Source organism: Nuphar pumila, chromosome 7 (assembly GCF_984573655.1).
Source record: "Nuphar pumila chromosome 7, dmNupPumi1.hap1.1, whole genome shotgun sequence".
Classification (NCBI taxonomy): domain Eukaryota; kingdom Viridiplantae; phylum Streptophyta; class Magnoliopsida; order Nymphaeales; family Nymphaeaceae; genus Nuphar; species Nuphar pumila.
Genome location: NC_143255.1, coordinates 104718302 through 104745957, shown reverse-complemented (window position 1 = coordinate 104745957; position 27656 = coordinate 104718302). Strand labels below are relative to the sequence as shown.

General features: G+C 37.5%; 2 protein-coding genes across 2 annotated transcripts; both read right to left on the bottom strand.

Moving 5' to 3' along the window:
* Window positions 1-445: 445 nt before the first annotated feature.
* LOC149832745 (type III polyketide synthase B-like) lies at window positions 446-2613 on the bottom strand. The gene is made up of 2 exons (XM_090013297.1): window positions 2484-2613; window positions 446-1440 (listed from the first exon to the last, which is right to left on the bottom strand). The coding sequence occupies exons 1-2, from the start codon at window positions 2563-2565 to the stop codon at window positions 446-448; spliced, it is 1077 nt and encodes a 358-aa protein (XP_089869423.1). The 5' UTR covers window positions 2566-2613.
* Window positions 2614-5480: 2867 nt separating this feature from the next.
* On the bottom strand, window positions 5481-18573 carry LOC149832744 (uncharacterized). Its single transcript, XM_090012568.1, has 2 exons — window positions 18382-18573; window positions 5481-5805 (listed from the first exon to the last, which is right to left on the bottom strand). The coding sequence occupies exons 1-2, from the start codon at window positions 18565-18567 to the stop codon at window positions 5632-5634; spliced, it is 360 nt and encodes a 119-aa protein (XP_089868694.1). The 5' UTR covers window positions 18568-18573; the 3' UTR covers window positions 5481-5631.
* Window positions 18574-27656: the final 9083 nt, after the last annotated feature.

The following is a 27656-nucleotide window of genomic DNA, read 5'->3' as shown; positions in this document are numbered from 1 at the left end:
TGGATCTTCGCATGTCACCTATGCTATAGCCAATATCAGAGTCACCCCAAACTTTGAGTGCTAGACATGAAAAAATGGACACTAATAGTTACTCCAAATTTTCAAATAACTTTTGTTAGGTTAGATACATAGTCACAAATATCATCAATATCTTAAATTATTAAGATGATGTAATATGAACGTGGTTTTATTTTTTTATACCAAAAAAAAGTCTTATGATTATTTATTTTCTTTTATGAGGGCCCACCAACACAATGGGCCAACCCCTGCAAGGTAAACCCTGGGTGGGTCACCAACACCGAAGCCCTTAAGTAGGCCAATATTTTTCAGAGTTTTTCTCGAGAAAACATAAAATTTTAACCAATCACTCTAATTTCTCTCGAATTGTAAAAGAGAAAAGAACATAAGACGCATATAGCAACAAAACAGTAGAATTCAGGACAACTCACACAAGTTTCCTAGCAAGGATACCTTCAAAGGTGATCCCCGGGCCAAAGGCCATAATCAGTCCCCACTCACTACCCTCCTCCCCTCTCTCACTCGACTTCAAGCTTTCTTGTATCATGTACTCCATCACATAGACAATAGTGTTGCTGCTTGCATTCCCATAGTCCCTCAACGCCCTCCTGCTACAACTCAACTTTTCAGGCAACAGGTCAAGCCTCTTCTCCAACCTGTTCAGTATGGCTGGCCCACCTGGATGAACGGCCCAAAACATCTCATTGTATTGATGATCCCCTTCAAACCCTGCCTTCTCCATCAACTTCCTGCAGAAGTCCTCCACATGGTCCTCAATTATCTCTGGGAGGTCCCTTCCCAACTTGAAGTTTATCCCTTCCTCTGTCAACCTCCCATCAATGGTCTTCTCTGTGTTTGGTAGGAAGCTTTGGATTGCATAATGCAGCTCAAAAGATGGGCTCTCAATGCCTGGAATTGGATCAGTACCTAGGATCATCGCGCCGGCACCGTCCCCGAACAATGCCACACCGACAAGGTCGTATGGGCGATCGGTGCTTGGCGGTCGGAAGCCAATAATGGTTGTTTCCGACGTTGCAAGGAGGACACGGCTTCCGGGATTGTTCTCCGCGATGTCCTTGGCTACCCTTAGGCCAGCAACCCCACCAGAGCAGCCCATGAAGTAAAGGAGGACCCTGCATACTTGAGGGTTTAGGCCTAGGCCCTTGGCTAGGTGAAGGTCACCACCAGGGAGCCTGGCTTCACTTGAGGAGACATACACAAGGTGTGTTATGTCTGATGTGGGTCTTCCCCATTGCCTTATGCATGACTTGGATGCCTCAATTGCCATCTGAGTTACTGCTTCATTGGATATGTCTAGCCTTTGTCTTACTGTTGGTAGCCCCTCTTGTGCCAGCTCTGGGTACTTCTTTAAGATCTCATCTGACATCACCACGTATCTTGTTTTCACTGTGGTAGATTTGCCTGGTGAAAGTGAATACATACTATATGTGAAGAACACTGATATAACAGCATGATAAAATGGCAAGAGTTATCTCACCCCATCACTGCAGGGTCAGAAGTTTTTGCCTTAAGAAAATGGAGTGGAACTGAGTGGAGCCTGGTGAAAATTTTGGATCCTAAGAATCCTCCCACAGTATCTGAATGCACCCTAAAGGCATGTTTGTTACATGCCCTAGGGATGTCAACTGATCGGATTTTTTTGGGTATCTGACAGAATCCGACTTCGTTTAGTAGGATTCGGTAAGCTGAAACCCTATATATATGATTATAATTGAATTCAGATATGGTTTTGAATTTTGCTACCGAATCCGGTGAATATCCGGATTTGATGGACATCAGTATCTGAATACATGTAAAAATTCTGATATAATATGAGCTTTTCTCTATCCAAACTCAAATCTGATTCCGACTCTGATTAGTCTCTATCCGATAAGTTGGATACAGTATAGGCCCTATCCTATCTGAATCCAGACCGTTTATACACCCTGAGATGCATGTTTCACGCAAAAGGTTTCCCCAGCTAGCACTGGAAAATGCTTCCTAGGGTGGGGTGGGCGTGATGTAGTTTTCATAGGAAACCGCAAGTTTCATAATGAAAACCAGTGGACTCACCACAGAAAACCTTCGGGTCGGTCGTTGAATTAAGATCTGGTGCAATGTGATAGCACACTTCAAGCGTACCTGATCACCCACCATCTGCTGTTGGGCACCACACTGATAGGCTGTATCCAAAGATGATGGGTGATCAGGTGCAGCAGCATACTAAATGTGTGCAACCCCATTGCACCTGATCATTCTCTCATTCTTTCCACCCTTGTAGAAAGGTGGCCGTATCTGTTTCTTATGAAAGTGAGCCTCTTTCCCACATTTTGAGAGTAAAGCAAACGCCCCCGAGTAAACAAACGGACATGAAAGGGACTCAATTAACCAAGACAAACAAGTACCCACATCAAATTCCATCAAGAAAAAAAAACTTCAAGAGGAGGCAAGAGTGGTCTATATACATAGCCTTGCGAGCTTCTGTTTCAAGAACAGATCGTCGCATTTGGTGTTCTTGAAGTAGCCATCGACCAGGAATTCCTGCATAACCAGTTGGTGAGGGAATGCCTTCCCAAGGGCGAGAATGGTCGTCTTTCCCGGAGTCCATTGCTTGGGATTCTCGCTGGTTTTCAGTCCAACAATCATCTTGCTCCAGGAAAAGGGAACGATGGGAATTTTTTCAGATCTCTTGGAGGAAGTTCACGATCATAACGTCGGACAAAGTGTCTCTTAAATATGAATGGTTTCTCGTTTAGAAATGTTGGCAAGTGAAACTACGAAAGAGTGTGAGATGGGAACCACCAAAAAGGGTGTACTTCAATTAGGATAGTTGGCAAATGCAGAGTTCGTGATGATGTGGGGCTTGTGCATTTACAACTAGAACCAACTTGTTTCGAGACTCCAAACGCATGACTCGGCTGAGTCTCACCTCAACTGGGTCGAATCATTGATCACAAGATTATGGCAAAATCATTGTGATATCGGATACATTTTGCTTTCATTGTTTTTATATAATTTATATATTCATTTGTTTCCTGTTTACCTGTAGTTTTTTTAACTATTTTACATTGCTATGTACTTTTCCTGTTTATAGAGAAGCAGGGGAATCCCCCGTGTCATTTGTTATTTAGGATGATGGAAATAGGCTTTTGAGAGTGTTTAGAGAGCAGTTGATGGTGCCATTTTTCACAAACCAACTACTGTTAAGGAACTACTCAACATACTATTGATAGACTGCACTATCGATAGATTGAAGAAGAGAGAAAACAATCACACAGGATTTTACATTGTTCGGCAAGAGTTGCTTACGTCCACGGCCACACTGAGATCCACTATTAGATGAGATATACCACACACGTCAATTACAAAGACAGATTGCCCGTTTTGGGTAAAATTACAAAACTATTTTTTAAACATTTTCACCGTGAAAATTAAGGATTTATATAAAGTAAAAATCGGGCTTCACACTCCAACAACTACCACCCAAGGGAGGTGGCAATTTGGACTCTCTCTCTCTCTCTCTCTCTCACGACCCTTCGATAGACTCCAATTTGGAATCATCACAATATTCGTGTAGTTCACCTTTTGGACAATTCGATGACTCAAGAAGAAGTCTTCTACTGATTTGTAGACATCCACATGGAGAAGAAGAGATGAAGATGGGATGGGCCCTTTTCAACTATTTCTTCACAATGATGTAGTTCACATGCAACTCCACCAACGTCGGCTCCTTATCTGTTAAGAGCAACTAGTGCACGTCACCTTGTGTTGGGACATTGCGGGTTCAAAACCCATGGTATAGACTATAGTTATATAACTGGTAGGGGTCTGCCTAACCCCAGCTTGCCTTTCAAAAAACATATATAGTTCACAGCTCCACTCTCATCGCCCATTTTCTTTTTCACTCCATCACCCCTCTCATCTCGTCTGTAACACCAGCTCCCAAACATAGCCTAATAAAAAGTAAAACCCCAAAAGCAACTATTTTCTTAACTCCTTAAATGGTTCCTCAGCACTTTTTGCTAAACAACCATTGCCATGGAATTTTAGCCAACTCTGATTTAAGTTCTCAATTATTAAGCCATGGACCGACTCCCTAAGATAGCTTATGTCTGATGGTCCAGTTGTCTGCTCATCTTAGACATACACAAACCATTAGTTGAACTTTTTTTTTTCAATGAGTTGATTTTTCAAAATTGAATAAGCCCGATCATATCAATTCATATAGTCAAGATTTCGATACATAAAAAATGTAAAAGTACTCAAAAATGAAAAGTGGAGGCACTTTATATAAAAATGTTAAATTATGAGAAACCACTTCAATGATAATGAGCAAGACAATTTTTTTCCGTTTTTTACAATAAACGAGCTCAGGGATAACCTTTGTGGGATTCAAACCTGCGACCCCTTGGTTATGATGGACTGTTCTACCTATCCTGCTATCTCACTTGACATCAATGAACAAGGCACCTTGTGAATGGAAAACTTTTTTTCACAAGAGAATAATGCACAAGTGAAGAAGATTTTGGTTGCTAGGGTTTTGGCGGTTTTGGGTTTTAGAGGGCCTTATTTTGAGTGATATTGGCTTAGAAAGTATCAGAAATCAAACGTTTTAATATGATTAAAGTCAAACAGTTATTTTTGGTCAAAAAAATTGAAAAACAGAAAAAAAATTGAGAATTACTCAAAATTGCTTGACTAATCCCCAGCCGAGAGGTGGTTCTCTTTTGTTCAAGTAATTCTGTCAGGCGTTGTTTGGGAGTCTCTGAATGGAGGTTTAGTAAATGTCCTCATGCTTTCAGCTGTTTGGAAGGAGTGATGTTGCCAAAACACTGCATTGAGACCAACAAGGACTCTTAGTGGTTGGTAGGAGCTGTCAGGGAACTTCTCGTTGTGCTGGGACATTACAGGTTCAAACCCCAGTGGTATGTTGAATAATAACTGGTGGGGTCTGCCTAACCCCAGCTTGCCTTTCAAAAAACAAAGTACACTGCATTGAGAATGGAGTTGGGAGCCTCAAACCCACATTTCAACACCATTCACAAGAGAATGTTTTTGACAACTCCATCATCCTCCATGCCACATTTTGGGAAAATCATATTTTGGCAACATATAGAAATGGTGTTTCCATCTCAATGCAAAGTGAGCTGAGTGCACCCAAAAAGCAGAGTTGGCAACTACCTCCTCTGTGGCTTTAGCAATTCCAGCCACTCGATGCCTTTGATTATTCTGATTTGCCAATTGCCTCCAACTCCTAATTCTCAAACAGACAAACGAAACAGCAATGGGGATCCACATTTCGTTAGAAAACCAGCAAGAGTAGCCAAACCCCATTTCTTGGATTCTGAAGAAAATATAACTGGCTCATTCAGCATACATGAGGATGGTCACAACGTGCTTGAAGAATCAAAACGCAGTTCTCTTTTTTTTTTAGGGAAAAAATGCAGTTCTCTTTTTTTTTTGAGGGAAAAAATGCAGTTCTCTTGAAAACTGTCGACTTCCAAATATACTCTAAAACATAAACAACATCCTTAAAAAGGAAAATTGATCCAAGGAAAGCAAAAGATCAAGTTGGCTGGTACAGACTTGGCAAAAAACTGGACAACAGCAAAATCATGCTTCTACTCCTTCCTTCTTGGGGAGCCTGTTTCCGGGAAATGCGTTGCGAGAAATGTCAACGAGAGCATTAAAGCTGTAGGGCTCATGCATCGATAATTCTGACAGAACCTTCCTATTGAGCTGGATGTTCTCCTTCATCAACCCATGGATGAAAGTACTATAATTCACCTGCATATAAAAGATCATTAACGTTAATAACAATCTCTCTCCAACAGGGGCTCCGCTTGTCTGGTAGGAGCACATCACCTTGTATTGGGATGCTGCAAGTTCAAATCCCAATGGTATGGTTATATATCTAGTGGGGTGTGCCTAACCCCAGCTTTGCTTATCTAAAAAAACAACAATATCTCGATCTCTCTCATGCCAGCCCCTTAAGGTGAATAAATTGGCCGTCACTTGGTTCTATGAATTTTCTTTTGTCATCTAGGTTTCTTCTTTCATGATTCTTCCTCCATTGATTCTTTTTTAAAAAATCAAATTCACTACATCTAGCCATATGCTTGTCATTAATCTCAAAGTGGGTTTGCCAGACAAGATCAGATGTTGGCCTCAGTAGACCCATATGTCAAATTTGTTATTTATACCTCCCAATGTACGTAAGAACATAGAAACACACATACTATGTGATTGTGCCGTCAACAAGAGGGGATGGGGGGAACGAGATGTTGGCCTCAGTAGGCCCATACGTCAAATTTGTTATCTATACCTCCCAATGTACATAACATAGAAGCGCACACACTGTGCTTGTGTCATCAACAAGAGGGGATGGGGTGAATGAGATGCTGGCCTTAACAATTGCATCATTATGTAAACCATGCAAATGATAGGCAACAGCTCCCTGCATTAGTTGTTTATAGCCATGACAGTAAGGCTAAAAAGATGCACAGACGGTCAGCTCCCTGCACATTTACTAAAACTAAAGCAGGCCAACCACAAGATGGACTGCGAAAACCAAAAAAGGTCTTACCTTCTCAAGAAGGTAACCAGAACCCATGAGGGTTGTAACCAGCCATCCTTGGTGGTACCTCCTACTAATAACGTTGCGATCTTGAGCTATGAACTATCAACTTTGGAAATTGGCATACTGAGATCTAAACAAGCCTTCAGCTACAACTGAACACACACCTTTTCTCAGCAATCATGCCTTGCACACCAACACAAGGACTCAATAAACAAAGATCAAGAATGATTGCATTGATGCTCTAATTCAACTAAATACTTTGAGAAAGAGCTGAAACCAGAAAGCAATAAGCATTCTTGCTGCACTGTACATAAGACACTTGGTAGATAAAAGCACCTGTCATGGAATTTATCCAGTGTAAGGGTCTGCCGAGTAAGGATCAAAACACATAATAGAGCTACTTAGATAACAGTGCAAGCTAGTCAAGAAACTCAAACATGACACACAAAGAGGGCATTTTGTTCACACCCTAATTAGGGTTTAAAGTTTAAACATCACAACGCTGCTGCAGTGATTAGATGCAGGTTCAAGTCGGAAAAAGGAAGACCATTCTTCCAAAACATAACAGAAGTTAACTAGAGGTGGTATATCAATGTGGCTCTGTGCTTATCCCTAAAAAGTGAATAAAGAATTGGAATTCACAAGGCAACTTCATGCAGATGAGATGTGTTCTGATAATGATGATACAAGGGGTTAGGCAGTGAACATGTACAACATGGAGGAGGTAAGAGTATGGAGACTTGCAAAAAAACGTATGTTAACCAGGAAATCAGGAACCAAAATACTTTTTTAATTGATAGAAAAGTTTTAAAGCATCAATGTCACCAGACACCCAAATACACTGATATATATAATGTTTTTAAAGCATCGATTTTCGAAGTTGAAAATATCAAATATATTCGAACACTGCATTATAAAGACAGGAGTTCATTGTGCGGGAGCTTAATCTTCAAAGGTCCCTTAAGTAAGCATGCTGATTAAATGCTGGTTTAGTTATATAAGTGCAACTGAAGCATCAAAAACAGCAATTTCAGAATAGAGACACATTTAAAATGCATAAGCAGAAGCATATTAATAGCAGCATTTATTAATTTTATATAGGAAATCCTTACAACATGTCTGATACATAGTCACCAGAAGCTTCTTGCTTCATGGGGAAACTTGCTTTGAAACTCCTCGCTTCCCTGAAAGGAGGAGAAGCTTTGGGAAACTCAATTCCCTTTAGTGGGAAGCCCGCTTCCTCTTCGTTTACCAAATCGACTCCCTTTCGCTGCCTTAAAGTTTTGCTCTAGCTTCTTGTCACTTCACACTCACTTCCCCCTCACTTCCTAAGTTTTTCAAATTGGAAAATTATAATTTTTTATAACAAGCTTGCAATTTTTTATAAAATTATAAGTTTTTATGTCATTTTATATTTGTCTTCATGTCATTTCTTATTTGCTTCCGTCTGCGCTTCATATTGCATTTTATGGGTTTCCTTTTCATTTTCCATGCACTTGCATAATTGCTTCATAACCATATCCTTCTTCATATTACTTTTTAGCACTAGCTCCCCGCTTCAGCTTCACACATGGCTTCTCATATCCATTTTTTTCCTGGTAACTATGGTCTGATATAGATCATCTGTTGGACCAATTATTCAATAAATAGTTATACAATTCTGACACAAATAGGGAACACTTATGAAATCCAGCAAATTTCTATCAAATTCCATTTTGTAGTCAAGAGGTCTAATGAATATGCAGAAACTGTTCATGTGGCAGCAGAGAAAGACGAATCAGCCCCAGAGTCCAGACTTGGGCTCGTGTTAGGTCATGTCACGAGTTGTAGCACTTAACCTACTATAACACTTGTGCTCCCTTCAACTCCCAAATATGTTTCACGCTGCTTAAAGAGTACAGAATTATCTTTTGATGATGATATGGCTGAAATTGCCTAATCACAGATCCCTAGTTGTTTGAATCCTTTAGATTCTCTACTGCATCACATTCGCCATGCATTCGCTAGAACTGATGCTAGCATACATACAGATGGCAGAGAGAGAGAGATTGTTAAAATGTAAAACTGTACATATATATATAATAATATTATATATATATATATATACATTTTTCATTTCTTTCTTTTCTGTAATTTTTTTTCCTTTATTTTTATTTTGTCTTTATGTCATCTAGTTCAGTTTGAACTAGAATGACTATTTCTAGTCAAGTCCTGTCCAGACTTGACTAGCAATAGAGCTGTTGGACTGACACAGTCCAACAACTTTTAATAGAGCTGTTGGACTGACACATTCCAACAACTCTATTGAGTCCTCTTTCAGCTGTGTATATAAAGGGGTGCAGCCCCTCTTGTATTTTATTCCAATGCTTCTTAAGCAATTGGTTTTTCATATCAATAAAGAATACATTTTTATTTTTATTTTGTTTCCAGTTATACCCTTTTTAAGGGTTATGCTTTAGTGTCATTCTTGACACTTGCCCTTGTGAATCTAAGATCGTGTTTTGAAGATTCCTATTTCATTTCATGGTATCAGAGCTGCGGAAGTACTAAATCTTGAGAAAAAGCTGCCTCGGTTTCTATGCCCGTTTGCAAAAGTGTTCGCCACTTGAAGAGAAGTGTTTTATCACTTCATTGGGGAAGATTTCACATCTTGTTATATTGTTTTTTTCTTTTTTATTTTTCATTTTCCTTTTTGTTTCTCTTTTATCCCTATTCTTTCTTTCCTTGTAATCGATAGATGACAATGATAAAGTCACCATCATGCTTATGAAACTAAGCGATACGAACTATGTAACATGGGCTCCAATCATGAAGCACCACATATGGGGAAAAGGCCTGTGGGGGATTGTGGATGGTTCCGATTCGGAACCTAAGCTATCTCTTACTAAAAAGAAGGGAGATAAAGAGGTCCCTCTATCGGAAGAAGAGAAAATCAAGGTTATTGCCTCATACGAGAAGAAATGGAAAGAATGGAGAATATCTCATGTGAAGATAATGTCATGGCTTATCAATAGCGTTGACATTAAAAAATGCATAAGTCTTGCCAAATTTGATCATACCGATAAGGCATGGGAATACCTTAAGAATATGTATTCCCTTAAAGATATTGCACACGTGTGCAATCTCCAAGAAAAAGTTCGAATGATGACACAAGGAGACAAAACTATTCGTGAATATTACAATGGGTTGTCCGAACTTTGGGAAGAACTTTCCATTTTAGAACCAAACTGGCATTGTGCCGAAGACATCGAGTTTCGTCAGAAACAACTCGATGCTGAACATTTTTACCAGTTTATCACTGGATTAAGGCCGGAATTTGAAACCACTAAATCAGCCCTACTTCATCGAGGAAAAATTCTTTCTATTGTTGAAACTATTGAAGAGTTAACAATGGAAGAAAATCGTCTCCGAAAAGGTTCTTTAAAAATTGAAGATGATTCCGTTTTAGCCGTGTCTAGACCAGGGAATCATGTTCGATCATATATGCCTCCTCACTTTAACCGACAAAATGATGACTATGATAAGAAGAAAGTTATTTGTCATCACTATCATGAACCGGGACACTACAGGCCACAATGTCCCAAACTTAAGGAGCTGAGAAAAAAAAGAGCTGCAATTGTTGGATCGGAGCCTAAAGATCAGGATGCACCAGTTTCCCTGGCCCAACTAATGAAGATTCTTCAGTCTCTCATCAAAGGTGCCTCTTCCTCATCTGAAGCTTCAACCGGCGCAACAACCTCATCTTTTTCTGATTTAGGTAAAATTTCTTGGCTCCTTGACTCTGGTGCATCTTTTCTATCCAAATGTGTTAAAAATAAAACAAGTGTGTCAAAGGTTTTTACTGCAGATGGGACTTCTCTTGAAATAGAAGGAATAGGAAATTTTGAAAAAATTTATAAAACAAAGAAATTTTCTATTCCAGAAATTAGACATGTTCCCCAATTGAATTTAAATCTTTTATCTGTATCTCAAATTTCTGATTATGGGTGTAATATTTTTTCTTCTTCTCATGGTTGTTGGGCATAGGATCGCCAGTCAGGCAAGCTGATTGGGGAAGGCCATAGAGAAAGAGGACTTTATTACATGGATTTTTTGGAAATGCCGAAGAAAGTTTTTTGTTATAATATTCAAAAAATAGAGTTGGAACTGTGGCATAAGAGACTTGGTCACCCACATATAGCCAAAATCCAACATTTTTCAAATCTAGAGAAATTTTGTAACTCTGAATCATTTGATTGTAAAGATTGTATTCTCGACAAAATGAAAAGATTACCATTTCAGAACAGAACCTTTTTCTCTTCAAGACCACTTGAATTAATGCACTCGGATGTTTGGGGTCCTGCACCAGTAATTTCTAAAGGAGGATTTGTGTACTATGTTATTTTTGTCGATGATTTCTCCCGACATACGTGGATGTACTTTCTCAAACATAAGTCTGAAGTATTTTCATACTTTCAAACTTTTCATAATATGGTTAAAAACAAGTTTCAAAATGATATTACTATTTTTCACACAGATTCAGGGGGAGAGTTTTTATCCACAAATTTTCAAAATTATCTTAAATTGCATGGCATCACACATCAAAGATCTTGTCCTTATACACCTCAACAAAATGGACTGGCAGAACGAAAACATCGCCATATTATAGAAACCACTAGGACTTTATTAATAGCAAATCAAGTCCCAAAAGACTTTTGGGCAGAAGCTGCATTAACTGCCACCTATCTCATTAATAGGATGTTATCTTCTTCATTACAAAATATCACTCCCATTGAAAAACTTATGAACATTTTTCCAGACTACTCTAGACTAAGAATATTTGGGTGCAAATGTTTCATATTTACTTACAAAAATGATAAACTTTCCCCTCGTGTGATTCCCTGTGCCTTTTTAGGATATGCTGAAAACCAGAAAGGTTATAGATGTTTTGACTTCAAAAATAATAAACTATATGTGTCTAGAAATGTTTCCTTTCTTGAAAAGGAGAGCTTCTTTGATTTTAGAAAATTAAAAGACGTCACTGAGTACTCCTTTTTGCTAGATCTAACATCAACATCTGATGAATATGACCTTGATTATAACTTTGATGATGATCAAAGAATTATTGATCTTAATGTTGAAAATGAAGTTCATAGAGATACTAGTATTCAATATTTCAGGCGACAAGAGTCTAATCCTCCATGTGCACTTGAAAAATATTCTAACATTCCAACTAGACAATCATCCCGAGTCTCGAGGCCTCAAGGAAAGTTTGTATTATACGAGTCTTTCTCACCCACATATAGGGCAGTTATTGCATTAATTCACTCACATGAAGAACCATCCACATATTTTCAAGCAAAAAATGATATCAAATGGATAGAAGCCATGAAAGCTGAATTAGATGCACTTGAAAAGGCTTCTACATGGAATATTCAAGATCTTCCTCCAGGGAAGAAAACTATAGGATGTCGATGGGTTTATAAAATTAAAACCAAGAGTGATGGTACTCTTGAAAGATATAAAGCCTGTTTAGTAGCCAACGGTTATGCCCAAGAATATGGGATTGATTATGAAGAAACCTTTGCTCTGGTGGCTCGTATGACAACTGTCTGAACCTTAATTGCCTTAACTTCTATCAAAAAATGGTCTATTTTTCAAATGGATGTCAAAAATGCTTTTTTAAATAGAAAGCTAGTTGAAAAAGTATACATGGAACCCCCTCCTGGTCTAAGTATTCCTAAGGGTAAAGTCCTTCGCTTAGAAAAAACTCTTTATGAACTTAAACAAGCACCAAAAGCTTGGTATGATAGGTTTAGTCGTGTTATGATTGATATTGGTTTTCAATTCTATTTAACTGACACTGCTTTGTTTATTAAGAATTCTGATGCAGAGATCATTGTGCTTCTTCTCTATGTGGATGATATGATCATCACCGGAAGCGATAAACAGGGAGTTGAAACAATCAAAACACTTCTTAAATCTTATTTTGAAATGACTGATTTGGGCTTGTTGAGATATTTTTTAGGCATTGAAGTTGCTTATTCTCCTAGAGGATATTTATTATCTCGGACTAAATTTGCTTTTGATATTGTTTTCAGGTTTGGTATTACTAATGATAAGAAAGTTGACACTCCAGAAGTTGTTAATATTAAAATGAAGATTGATGATGGAGAACTTCTTGCAGACCCTACTCCTTACAGACAACTTGTCGGGGCACTTTCCTATTTATCCATTACCAAACCAGATATAGCACATGTTGTTCACACAGCAAGTCAATTTCAACATGCTCCTACTTCTGTTCATATGAGAGCAGTCATGCGCATTATCAGATACATCAAGTCTTCTCTTTCACGAGGACTTTTCTTATCTTCCTCCTCTTCTCTTGATTTAATTGCATATATTGATGCTGATTGGGGAGGTGATCCCAATAACAGACACTCAACCACTGGCTTTTGTGTCTTTTTAGGGGAATCATTGATCTCGTGGAGGTGTAAAAAACAACAGAAGATATCTCTCTCATCCATCGAAGCTGAATACAGAGCCATGGCAACCACGACCATGGAAATAGTTTGGCTCCGACGACTACTTGCTGACATGGGAGCTGAAGCAACAAAGGCTTCACAAATGTGTTGTGACAACAAAAGTGCGATCTACATTGCCAGTAACAGAACATTCCACGAACGCACCAAACACATCGAAATGGATTGTCACTACGTCAGAGAGGAATATGTACACGGGATAATTGATCTGTCATATGTCATTTCAGAATATCAGTTAGCAGACTTCTTTACAAAGCCGCTCGCTGCTCCCCGATTTCACTTTCGCCTAGACAAACTTTCGCTCATTGTACCGTAAGTTTGAGGGGGAGTGTTAAAATGTAAAACTGTACATATATATATATGAAAATGAACCAATATGAGAATTTCGTTGGGGCGTTCCCTACTGAGCGACGCGCTGTACTCTCTAGGCCCGGAGGCAGTGATAAATGTGCAAGGGTTGCTAGGTCGTCGCCCAGAAGCGACGCGTCACACCGGCGCCCGGGTGTGGTGTCAAATAGACAAGGGTTCCCTCACTTTGTTGGACGGGTGGGGGTAAAGAAGTTAGTCCAAGACCATAAAATTAGGTTAGCCACTTGGAACATAGGGTCTTTAACTGGTAAGTTGGTAGAGTTAGTAGATGTTATGTGTAGGAGAAAGATTGATATTTTATGTCTTCAAGAGACCAAATGGGTAGGTGAGAAAGCTAAAGTGATAGAACCTTGGGGATATAAGATTTGGTATACAGGAATAAATAGGAATAGGAATGGAGTAGGGATTGTTATGAGTCGTCAGTTTATAGATAATGTAGTTGAGGTCCGTAGGAAGGGTGATAGAATTTTACTTATTAAATTAGTATTAGGTACGGATATTATTAATATTATTAGTGTTTATGCACCTCAAGTAGGTTTAGATGATTCCATTAAGCATCAATTTTGGGAAGATTTAGATGGAGTAGTACAAGAGACATCTTATGGAGAAAAGCTTTTCATCGGCGGTGACCTTAATGGACATGTAGGCATTAGTAGGGATGGATTTGAGAATATCCATGGAGGCTATGGTATAGGAGAAAGAAATAAAAGTGGAGAAAGGATTTTAGATTTTTGTTTGTCCTATGATATGATCTTAGCAAACACTTGGTTTAGGAAGAGGGAGTCTCACCTAGTAACATTTAAAAGTGGGGTTAATACGAGTCAAATAGATTTTTTCCTACTTAGAAAGAAAGATAGGGGTTGTTGCATCGATTGTAAGGTTATACCAGGAGAAAGTGTAGCTACACAACATAGAGTCTTAATTTTAGATCTTAGAATTAGACAATGCCGCAAAAGGGATAGACATAGGATAGATCCTAGAATTAAGTGGTGGGCACTGAAAGGAGCTAAACAAGGAATGTTTGTAGAGCAGGTAGTTAAGGAAGTTGATTGGTGTCTCGAGGAGGATTCAGAATCAATGTGGAATAAGATAGCGGGTGGTATGAGAAAAGTAGCTAAGGAGGTATTGGGTGAGTCTAAAGGCGGTGCACCACTAGGTAAGGATACATCATGGTGGAACGAGGATGTCAAATTAGCTATTAAGGTTAAAAGAGAGTGTTATAGAAATCTAAGTAAGAGTCGTGATAATGAGAATTTGGAGAAGTATATGATAGCAAAGAAGGAAGCTAAAAAAGTTGTTCGAAACGCGAGGGCTAAGGTATATAAGGAGGTTTATGACAAGTTGGATACCAAAGAAGGCGAGAAGGATATTTATAGGCTTGCAAAGATGAGAGATAGGAAATCGAAGGATTTGGGTATGGTTAGATGTATCAAAGATGAAACGCAAAGGGTTTTAGTCAAAGATGAGGAGATTAAGGAGAGATGGAAAGATTATTTTGATAAGCTATTTAATGATAGTCATGCTCAAGATCTTGGAGACTTCTCCATTCAATAAAAACCATATGCAAATCTTTGTTCATCTCTCTATATCTTTCAATAAGTTGTCTAAGAAGATGTATAGCTTCCATAGTTGATCTTCCAGGCATAAAACCAAATTGATTCTCCGATATCATGACAACCTTCCTCAACCTAGACTCAATCACCCTCTCCCAAAGTTTCATAGTATGACTCATGAGTTTTATACCACGATAGTTTGTGCAATCTTGTATATCACCCTTATTCTTATATAAAGGCACCAAAGTACTCTTCCTCCACTCATTAGGCATCTTATTTGTTCGCCAAATCAAGTTAAAAAGATTTGTCAACCATTCTAAACCTTTCTCTCCCAAGCATTTCCAAGCCTCGATAGGTATACCATCTGGGCCAACTGCCCTTCTTGATTTCATTTTCTTCAAAGCCTCTGCAATTTCTTTCTTTTGAATCTTGCGCATGAAGTCACGATTTTGGGAAATGTTTCAAACAGATGTGCATTCCCCCCTTTTTTTGGACAGAATAGACAAAACACCTTTGTTTTCTTTTGATATCTCAAGGATGATGAACCTAATTTTTAGGAATTGGATGGAGGAGAAAAGCCTCAAATTAAAAATAAAAACGTCTGATTATGCGGGCGAAGGGGCAAAAGAGGAAGAACATGAAGAAGAAAAAAGGGAGTATAAAAGAAAAGAGGATAAAAGACAGGAGGATGAACGGATAGCAATAGCAGAAGCTTGGGATACTATTCCATTTGCTCAAGCAGTAAGGAGTTCCCTATTAGTAACCCACTCGATTCTTCGAAAATACATCGTATTACCTTCATTGATAGAGTACCTAGGGACGTTCTCTGGTGGACAATGATGAAGAAAGGTGTTTCTCTCAAGTACATTAGTATAATTAAAGATATGTATGAAGGAGTAGTAACCAATGTCCGCACTTGTGGAGGGGTGACAACCAATTTTCCGATAACGGTTGGGTTACATCAAGGATCTGCTTTAAGCCCTTTCCTATTTGCGATAGTGATGGATGAACTTACGAGATCAATTCAAGAAAATGTACCGTGGTGTATGTTGTTTGCTGATGATATTGTTTTGATTGATGAGTCTAGAGCTGGGGTTAATGCTAAGTTAGAATTATGGAGACAGACATTGGAAGCTAGAGGTTTTAAGTTGAGTAAGAGTAAGACTGAATATATGGAATGTCGGTTTAGTAAGCAACGAAGTAGTGATGGGAGTGTAGTGAAGCTTGGTGAGCAAGATATACCGGTGAATGATTATTTCAAATATTTGGGATCCATCATTCAAAAGTATGGAGAAATTGATGGAGATGTAAATCATAGGATAAAGGTTGGGTGGATGAAATGGAAAAGTGCTACTGGAGTGCTGTGCGATCGTACCCGCTTTACTATATGGTACGGAATGTTGGGCTGCCAAGAGACATCATATTCAAAAAATGAGTGTAGCTGAGATGCGGATGCTTAGATGGATGTGTGGAAATACAATAAAAGATAAGATTCGGAACGAAGAGATACGTAAGAAGGTAGGTGTTGCACCCATTGAAAATAAGATGCGAGAGAATCGTTTACGGTGGTTTGGACATATTCGGCGAAGGCCTAATGATGCTCCAGTTAGAAGGTTGGAGAAATGGGAAAATATATTAGTTAAAAGAGGTCGGTTGTTGTTGTTGTATATATATAAATACATTTTTCATTTCTTTCTTTTCTGTAATTTTTTTTCCTTTATTTTTATTTTTTGTCTTTATGTCATCTAGTTCAGTTTGAACTAGAATGAATGTTGCTAGTCAAGTCCTATCCAGATTTGACTAGCAATAGAATTGTTGGACTGACACAGTCCAACAGCTCTTAATAGAGTTGTTGGACTGTGTCAGTCCAACAACTCTAAATAGAGTTGTTGGATTGTGTCCAAGAGCTCTATTGAGTCCTCTTTCAGATGTGTATATAAAGGGGTGCAGCCCCTCTTGTATTTTATTCCAATGCTTCTTAAGCAATTGCTTTTTCATATCAATAAAGAATACATTTTTATTTTTATTTTGTTTTCAGTTATACCCTTTTTAAGGGTTATGCTTTAGTGTCATTCTTGATACTTGCCCTTGTGAATCTAAGCTCGTGTTTCGAAGATCCCCATTTCATTTCAAGAGATGACATTTCATACATCCATTTTGCATATATGTCTATTTGTTCAATGCATTTAAAACACAAGCCTTTGATTGAAGAAAGAACCCAGCCAGCTAGCTTCACGCAATCTATCAAGAATTGAGATAAGCCATTGACAAAACGAGCAGCATTCGACCATGTCACGAGGAGCTTTCGCTAAGCTTCGCATAACAGTGTTAACATGACACTGCTACTGTACATGGCACAACACATCATGGACGCATTAAACAAATGTTGAACATAGTCAAAGACATCCATGTCTGTGTTTGAACTTTCTTAATGATATTGCATCTTAATCTTGTTGAATGATATTATTTAGTAACTAATCTCACCAAAATATACAACTATAATAACAGCTGCTTGTGAAAGCATTAGACATAAACAGAAGCCACATGAAGCTGCCAAAAGCTATTAGCAACCATTCACAAACAGTCTAAACTTCAAAACAGATAGCATAAGATAAGTCCCATAACGACTTCCCATAACTTGGAAGTCCTCAAAACTTAATCAAGGGGGAATCCAAAAAGCTTCAAATAACCAAGCGAACCCAGTTATTGAATTACTTTCATCAATTTACAGGAAAAATACTCTTAAAAGGGATAGATAATCTATTATTTTGGAGTTCCTCAAGCATCATCAGCATCTCCAATTAAGCAATCAAAACAATTGTTAAACTGGACGATATGTGGTCCGATTCAAATAGCAATCACTACCAACTACAATGGGTATCTGACAGGACTTGTAAGATTAACCTTCCAAAACCAAAAACTATCTTCACATATTCAAGAATACTCTACACCACAAAATCTCAAATTCTTCAAATCGACAAACAACATCAAGAAATTTTCTATCAGGCTCGAACACATAACAGATAAGCAATCTAAATAAATATTAAAAGACAAACCATTACCGTTCCACACCCGAATCACACTAAAACCAAAAAGATAAAACCGAACAAATTAGATTCAACACCAAGAAAACTGAAAATTCTTAAGACAAGCAGAAACCCATAATTTTCCCAATCACCATCAAACTAGTAGCAAGATTACCAATCCAGAAACAGATAGTTAAACTTACACCAAAATGGAAGAACCCAATACATAAAAGTCCAAAAGAAAAGGAACCAACTAATGTAGAGGGATCATATTGAAAGCAAATAGGAGTAAGGAGGGAGTGGCGCACACATACCCCATGCAGGCGGGTGCCGGCATTGATCCTCTCAATCCAGAGGGAGCGCATGTCCCTCTTCTTGTTCCTGCGGTCTCTGTAGGAATACTGAAGGGCCTTCTCAACGCGCTCCCTCGCTATGCGTATGCAGTTCTTCGCCCTCCCTCTGAACCCTTTGGCGAGCTTGAAGATCTTGTCCTTGTTCATCTCTCTCTCTCTCTCTCTCTCTCTCTCTCTCTCTCTCTCTCTCTCTGGCAGGAGCCAGGAATCTAAGGGCCTGTTTGGAATCTGTAGCTAGATTGGGCGTGTATGGAGTTTATGCATTTGAAGAAGTGGCAGCTGCCAAATCCATAATTTAGGGCCTGTTTGGAATCTCAGCGTCGGAGTGGAAAAGTGGGCGCCCGAGTGGATTCGAGGGTTTCCCTCTGTTTGGGACGGAGAGAAAAGAAGGAATTCGTGGAATTGGCGTGGCATTTGTCGACGCCAGTTCCACGTCGGCCACCTCCATCGGGAGGTGGTAGTCGGCCAATCTCATGCCGACTCCACTCCCGACGGTGCTTCCGGCTGCCTTCGACGCCATTTCCACCTACCAAAATTCACTCCCTGCTTCCTTATTTTCACACCCCTACCAAAATTTACTGCTGGTGGGTGGTGCGAGAAGGCCCTTTGGGGAATCGGCGAGAAAGAAGGTCGAAGGGCGCCATTGTTTTTTTGGAAGGTCACTGCGGTGCGAAAAGGCCCTTTGGGGGAATCGGTGAGGAAGAAGGTGAGCCATTGTTTATTTTGGAAGAAGGTCACTGCTGGTGGGCGATGCGAGAAGGCCCTTTGGGGGAATCAACGTGATCTTGGGTGTTGGTTAAATGGTTGTATTTTGATGCATGCCATTGACATTTCCATTGGTTTTCTAAATACTGCGATGGTGCAAAATGTTGTATTTTGTGGGGTAATTTGTTTGTGGGCAAGTTTGGATTTGTCTTTCTGAATTTTCTTTAGGTTTTCATGCTTGGATTCGGTTTGTTTGATGATAATTTTGTTGGGTTTTTGTAATTGATACATTTTTTGGTTTGTATAATTTTAATTTTTGGGATCTGTTTTTGAGTTATGGTTTTCATTGTTGTATAGTTTTAATTTTTCGATTTTCTTGGAATTGTTGTGTCTGCATTACAGGTTTGCAAACGCAATGGTGCAGATTTTCTAGATGTTTGTATAAGGCATTACACAATATGCTTTATTCAGAATGTACTTTAGAAGAAATATATATTTTTTCCCTATATATCGTCTTGTTTTCAATGTACATGACCGAGGAGGCATGATATGATCCATGAGCTTTCTAGCTTGCCCACAAGGGATCTTTATGCCTTAAAAGATGGGTCAGCTTATCTTGCTCATAAGGGATCTGTATGCCTGACTACACATATTATCTTGCTCATCGATTGAAGCTTTTATCAGCTTCTAGTTTAGCGCCTCTCAACCTGTGAGCGATTTTGTTTTTTCCTTCAAATAGGTTATATTGAGGAACTTTGTGATTAAATGTATTTTTATTGTTTTCTGAGTTCTTTTCAATGGTTGCTTCGTCTGTTATTCTCTTGAGAAAAGGGTAGTTGAATATTATTGTTATGGTTTTTTTTATGGTATCTCATTCTTAACAAGGATGTGTGTGACTAGAACCTTGCTTGCAGCCCTATTTTGATTAAAGGGTAACCTATCATTCTTGATTATATCTTTTTGTGCACAGACCTAACCAGGCAAACAAAAAAAAAATTGTACTGGATCAAATTGGTTTGGACTGATTTGACTCGATCGTACCAAATCGGATTGACTCAGTTAGATCGAACCGGTTTAAGTATGAACCAGATTGAGTCAGGTCTGATTGGGTCTCGATGTTTTATTTGAATTGGGTCTGATTTGGACTAGACTGAATCTGAGTTCAGTTCGATCCAGTTAGTTTAGACCAATCCAAATTGAATTGGATCCAAACAAATTTACGTTTGGATCCTATCTAACAAATCTGGATTCAGATTAGAATTGGATCTTGTTCGAATTAGGGTTTGATCCAAATCAAAACTGAATTTGGTTTGGATCAGTACTAAGTCTAGATCAAAGTTGGATCTAGATCCAACTGTATAGATCAGTTCTGAATCTAAATCAAAATTGGGTCTAAATCCAGTTTGACAATTCTGGATCTAGATCAGAGCTGGATCTAACTCATAGTTATATGGATCAGTTTTGGATCTATATCAAAATTGGGTCTGGATCTAGTTTGATAGTTCTTAATCCAGATCAGAACTGAGTCTAGATTCAGTCTGACAGTTTTGAATCTAGAGTAGAAATTGATCTGAATTCAGTTTGTGATTAGTTATGAATTTTAAGAATCTAATTGAGTTTTTATATTAAACCCAAATGGGTCGAGACTAGGTTCAATAAACCTAGTATTTTTAAACTCAAACCGAACCTGTTTTGACCTAAGATGAGTGAGGTCAAATCGTAAGAGTTGAAATGAACAAATTATCCCTATGTGTACTCAATATCTGATTAAGTAAAATAGGTATAACTCTGCAATTCGAACTCGGAATTGAGTGAGGTTTGATGCATTGGACTCGTATCATAAAAGAAAATCTCTTTATCATCTGGTTCTAGTCAAATCAAGGGCACAAAAATTGAGAACTGACGAGTAAACTCGAGAAGAGTATTTTGGTAATTTTGTTAAAATATAAAGAAGGTATGTATATTAATATAAACATGCTTGTATGATGATCATATTCTATTGTTAGAGCTTCTTGAGACTCAATTGCGATCAGAGTACAACATTCATATTCGAAATAAAGAATATTATAAGTAATCTTAGTTGTGAATAAACCATATTGTGTTGCATATTATTATTAATGTTGCATATTAGTATGTTTAGAAATGTAGATTATAAATGTGAATATGATAAGTATAAAATGACCATACATGATATTATTATAATAAGATGATTATATGTACATGTTAATCATGATATGTCATGCATATTAGAAAAAGATCATTTTTGTGATATCATATCTATGTTATAATCTGCAAATAACATGCATTGTGATGAGATTGTGATTAGCCTTGAGTCTCTTTATTCTAGTCATGTCATGTGAATTTTATATTGAGATTAACATGCATAACCCCTTAAATCTCGAAAGTAGCGACTTGTGGAAAGGGCTACCTGGTTCGCAGCAAGAATGCAACCATCATAGAGAGTGGGTCACCCATGATTTAACGACGTAGAGACTCTACCTCGTTGCATACTTAGTATGATATAAAGTGTGAACCCTAATGTCATTCTAAGATTGAGAGTGAGATTCATCATGATTATTTCACGATATCACTCGTGAAGAACGAGTAAAACATGAGCTTGAAAGTAAGGTTCAATGTAATGAACTTAAACTATGACTTAGGGTTATATTCACATAGTATATAGGACTCTAAACAATCATGGATGGTTGAAAGTCATTGTGGTTAGAATGTAGCATGAACCATGTTCAGATTGAGTTTGAGTCTGACCTCCCGGCTAGCTACCGGTGGGTTCCTCCTTGTTGTTTCAATGCAGTACCTAGTGATTCAGGGATCACTGGGAGTGTATGGTTCATAGTTTGACCAATATTATAAAATTAAGGTGTTCTATGTGGGTTGCTACATCCATAGACAGTTATGGCTGGTATAGCCGACCTAGTGTTATAGTTTGGTGTAAGTGAGTATTTGACTGAGAGAGTTAATGGGAAAAATTAAAACATACAAACCTTGTATGGTGTGTCAAAAACTAAACTTAGAATAGGAGCTTAGAGTCAACTACAATTGTAAGTTAAACTCATTATTTGCATTTGCTGAGTTGTAGATGCATCCCTTGTATAAGTACAATGGTAGATTTCAGGCACACTAGTGTAGGGAGAACGTGATCGGCTACTCCAACTTTGCAGCAGAGTACTAGTTAGTTTTTTTGTTTATTGTCATTAAACACTCATATAGTTATTATTTTCTTATGTTATGAATGATGAACTTTGCGAAAGAAATTGAGTTATTAGAAAAAAAATAAATTTTAGTCATGTTTTCACTGTATCAACTCTATATGCTTTCCCTCTAAAAAGTAATACCAACCGTACTTAGACTCTCGAGGTCCTAAATTGAGATATTATAATCGGGCACTTTGGTCTTTAAATTTTCACCATTGGTGGGAAAACTTCAAATTTATCTATCAACGTTTTATAAAAAGTGGATTCAGTCCAACTCTCTCTTTCTAAATGAAAACCGAGAGCCAACTTTTCGAGGTTTGATGTGACAAAAATGGATGACAAAATGCAATTTCAAAGACTAAATTGGGCTTTCCTTTATTTGAGAACTAGTAATTCCTTACGTGTGAAGAACTAAAAATCCTTTACTTGTCTTTTTCATCTCCCTCTTTATGGAATGTGCTTTATTCTCCAGCAGAGAACCTGGAAATTCTTGCTTCCAACAAAATCACTTGCTGCCAGATAAGCCAATTTCAGTGAAACGTATCACAAGGTGGTGGTGTCCATAAATATAGCAGAACATGGATGACAAAACACCAAAACCAACATTTCTGTAAGGTCGCATGGCCATAAGTGACAGTTGGAGGCCACTTCAACAGTCACAACACAAGAGACATGTCTCTTGGGGGGTGAAAGGATTTCTCTGAAGGTTGTCTCCCAAAACTTGAACCATTTTGATGTTTATAAATACAATGAAAAAGGAGCATGAAATATATATAAACATTCATTGAAAATAACAGTTCTGGTTATTAAAGCATTGAGATAGTAGAAGGCTTGAGAGTTCAGACTCCCTAGCAATTTTGAGTATAACTGTGAAGCATTTATCTTGCTGATAATTCAACATCGTGCAATGTAATATCACGTATTTTTATACATAGTCATTTTCAAGTTTTTCAAAAAATTGGCTAAGTATAGGAGAAATATTATTTGAACCTCGATCTTAAACTGATGCTTTTGAGTCTACGCTTGACCCAGGTCTCATCCGCTAATTATAAATGAGTCATTTAAAATGTAAGAAAGAAATTTATTTTTGACCTTTAAATTCAAGCAAAATTTGGGTTATTTTTTGACAAAATTCATAATTTGATATTCATGTAATATATCGTTGGATGCATCTCGGAATGCCAAGTGCAACGATATGTTACTTTTCAGAATTCGAGTTTCGATTGGCTAGAAAATCACATTTTCTGAAAAATAAACAGTTTATCGATGTGGATCCGGATTTGGATCAAACTAGATCCAATAGTTTTGTTTTGAATTAATATGGATCTGGAATCTATCCAAGACCAATATTAATCTGGATTTGGTTTAGTCCAAATTTCATTTGGATTTTAGAAGATGGATTTGGATCTTGGATTCGAATCCAGATCTATATCCATGCTCGATGATTTCATAGCTTTAAATTCATTTAGGAGCTTTAAATTTGAGTTAAATAGAGTTGAGAAGTCTCCTAAGTTAATTTGGCTATTTTTGGAAGCTTTTAGATAATTATTAATTAATTAATATTTAATAATTAATTATTTTTTATTAATTTTGAATTTTAATTAGGGTTGAGAAGGACTTTAAATAGAGTCCTTGTACATGCCTAAGAAGGCTAGAGTAGGTTTTAGAAAGGACTTCTAAAAATTTAGAAACTTTGAAAAGTCAAATTTTAAAAGAATTGATTTTTTTTGGAAAGGGGATGAGCGAATCCTTAAAAGAGGAAACTCTCTTCTCCAACCCGTTTAGAGGGTGCTGGAGAAGGGAGAGGGCATCACCTTACTCTTTGGCCTATTTAAACATAAAAAAAAGAAAAAAAAGAAAAAGGGAAAAAGAAAGAGGAGAGAAAGAGAGGAAGGAGAGGAGGAGGAGAGCTGCACCAGCCCTTCATCCATGTTTTTCAATCTTCACCCCTATTTTCTTCACTTTTTTTATTCAAGGTATGGGTTTTCTCTCTTGAATTAAGTAAGAAATTGATATAGATTGGATTTTCATGCAATAATTTGATGAAAATCCATGAAAAAGTATTTAAAACTATGTTTTTTGTAAATATGCATGAAGGAGGATGCATGAATCCTCCTCCATGGTAGAATTCTTGAATATCTCTATTCTTTCAAAGAAATAAAATTCTGTATATCTAAAAACATAATTTTTATTGGTGGTAAAAGTGTTTATTTAGAGGTTTTTTTATGGATATCGATTTTCATAGATGTGTTCTTAGTTCTTTTCATCATTTCTTAAATAAAAATTTGTATATGTCTATTTTATGCTAAAACAAAATTTAATTCATGATAATCGTAGTTTGTTACATGCTTGTTGATATTTCATAAATATCCTCTTGAAGAAGCATTCAGATGTTGGTTTATTGCTAGATTTAAATTTTGTTTATGCATGCATATCACTTGAAAAAAAATCTAAATATTTTCTTCTAATATATTAGCATGCTCATGCTTGCATAATAGTTCTTGAACATGCATAATACATATGCTTAAAATTGAAATATGTATGCCTTCAAAAGCCCTATAAAATTTTTATTATTGTTGGACATGCTTACCTCTTTTGATAGCCAATACTGGGCTCAATGACAGCTCAACTGAGTCATGCTCAGTCGGCCTGTCATAGCAAGGCAGACCTGCACAGATGCAGCCTGTGCAGAGCTGCTACCAGGAAAAAATAATTAATAATGTTAAACAGTGCGTCAAGCCAGGCCTAGTTAGCTGGCCAGCCGAGTGGCTCAGTTGGTCAGGCGTGACCGGACCTGGACATGCCTAGTTAAGTCAGTTGGCCTGCTTCCAGGCCTTTTATGGAACCCAATCGGGTGGCTCGACTGGCAGGATTATCAAAAAAAAAAAAAACAAGTCTTGCAAAAAAGAATAAACAAAAATGAACCAAAGGGAACAGGGTAGCACGCAATACCTAGATTTTTATATTCAAAACATTGTCACACTACCACTACCAAATAAAGATGGCATCTCATAAGGCAACAAGCAGCAGAACAAGCACAAGAGAATATCTGGCACTAGTTTGTTGTTTATACACACCAACATGTTGCTCTAATTCAAAGATAAATGTCATATACTCGGCTAAATATTTACAATAGAATATACATCATTTACAAAATCTGAAAAATACCCATCAAGCTTCTACTTACACATGTTAGCACTTTGCAACCAATATTATAATAGCTTCAGTCAATGAAAATAAACAGAGCAATCATATGGTTGTTGGCCAAACCACTTTAATTAAGGTCCACCTACTGAACTACTTGTGGAGAGTGTAGGATTTCACTGAAATGAACCTGGCAGAGCCACAAAAGGGAAATTGAGCTTGGTTTAGACGCCACAACTCTGTAGCACCAGCACAGTATTGCTGGAGTGATAAAGCCAGTCAGCTCAAGGACCATTTAAGCAAGGCAGCAAGCTGACTAGCAAACCATCATCCCAGACAAATTGAATATAGGTTATTTGATCCATCAAGCCAATCTTGGATTGGCAGAACAGAGAGATCGGTTTGGGGTAAGATTAAGATGACTGAGAATTAAATTGGTCATAGGCAATGTGCCATGGCCGTTATTAAACCATACTAGGATTGCCTCAGCTTCATAGGTAAAGCCATCAGCTGTCACTTGTGGATCCTGCATAATTTCCTGTAATTTTAAGGGACAAAAAAATAGCAATATGTTAATTAGATCAACACCCAGATGGGAGATGACAGGCCTATCGGGCCTTGTGGGCTCAGTCGAGCTCGACTGGGCAGGTGTATGCCTTGCGAAAAAAAAGGGAGGGGGGGGGGTTAGAAGGTAATAAAAAGCTTCCTTTTATGAAAAACGTAGGCTTGTGGCACCCTTCTTTTTGGGTTCAGTTGGGTCAGGGTTGAACCCCTGCCGACAGGGTCGGCTAGGCTAGCTCGGCCTAGTTCAACATATGGATTTGGACATATTGTCGTTGCTTAAAACTGGAATTCAAATTTATTATGCATATTAATTTTCAGATCTTGTATTTTGATCTCAATACATGTTAAGAATGGACTTCTTTATATGTGTTGACTCGATGTGACATGCTTAAGCATCATACTATTATAAAGTTTGTTTCAAGTGCATGTGCATACATAGAATCGATGTGTGTTTCACATGTACATAAATGTGTGAATGTTCACATATCCAAATTTGAGATTATTCATGATTGAAAGCATGTTTGTGGAATGGTTACATAAAAGCACATGCACATGAATAGTGAACACATGCACAGTGTTAAATTGACTTATATGAATATGCATTTGAAAATATGTTGACATCATTGCATATATGGCATGTTGTTATGATTTTTGCATGATGCATCGATGATCAAAATGGATCATCGCTTGGATTGCTCCTTTACTTGTGTTTATGCTTCGCAAAAATCACATTTGACATTTTTCTCTACATTGCATTGTTCTGCATTTTTCATGGGTTGGGGTCTCGGGATGAGCCTCGTATTTGGAAATGTGAATTTATAATATTAATTTAGCATGCTGAATTACAAATTAAGAAAATAACTATTAATAATAACTTAAAGAAAAAGAACATTGTAATATACATTCTGAGATGTCTCGTCGAGAGTATAGTACTCTTAAAATTATGGTTTTGGAAAAACCGAAAGGATACAAAACTTCATGTGCATTGTTGTTGCCCCTGAACTCGATATTGAGGTTCTTCTTCTGATCATGATTTTAGAGAGTTTCTGCCACTTTGCCTGTGGTGGTGTGTAAACAGAGTGATTGTTTTGGTATACCAAGAAGTAACACTTGTGGATGTTGTTTTCTCTGGTGTCTCGACATTAGATGATGTTTTCTAATGTTCTGATAGATAGTGTTATTTTCTGGTATTGATCGAGGGTTAAGTTTGAAACTCAATAATAAAATATAACTTGTGTACTAAGTTACCCTAAAAACCCTGCTTAACCTCGAGAATTCTTACCTGTTTTGAGTATCCGTGGGCAATGGTAATAAAAAGTGAAACTTAAATGTGTGTTCATCCTAATAGAGACATGCATGTGAAAGAGGACTTGATAAAAAATAATAATTTATTCATGCATATGCATTGAGTTCATACATTTTTCTGTTATGTATTAAATCATACATATTTACTTATTTTTCTACTTGTCTTGTATGATTAACTGCATGATATTCTATCTTATTGTATGCTGAATATCTTTAATGTTTATCTAAATTATGTTCTTATTGCAGTAGTATCCTTTTAAATTATTGCATGAATCCTAGTTGTATTCTTTATACTTATTTGTTTTA

What these genes read in the sequence shown, in the direction of transcription:
- LOC149832745 (XM_090013297.1), bottom strand. Translation starts at nt 2,565, where the DNA reads ATGCAGGAATTCCTGGTCGATGGCTACTTCAAGAACACCAAATGCGAC. An exon ending in ACAGAAGCTCGCAAGGCTAT is followed by an intron (nt 1,441 to 2,483) that starts GTATATAGACCA and finishes CACTTTCACCAG; the next exon opens with GCAAATCTACCACAGTGAAA.
- LOC149832744 (XM_090012568.1), bottom strand. Translation starts at nt 18,567, where the DNA reads ATGAACAAGGACAAGATCTTCAAGCTCGCCAAAGGGTTCAGAGGGAGG. An exon ending in CCGGCACCCGCCTGCATGGG is followed by an intron (nt 5,806 to 18,381) that starts GTATGTGTGCGC and finishes TTTTATATGCAG; the next exon opens with GTGAATTATAGTACTTTCAT.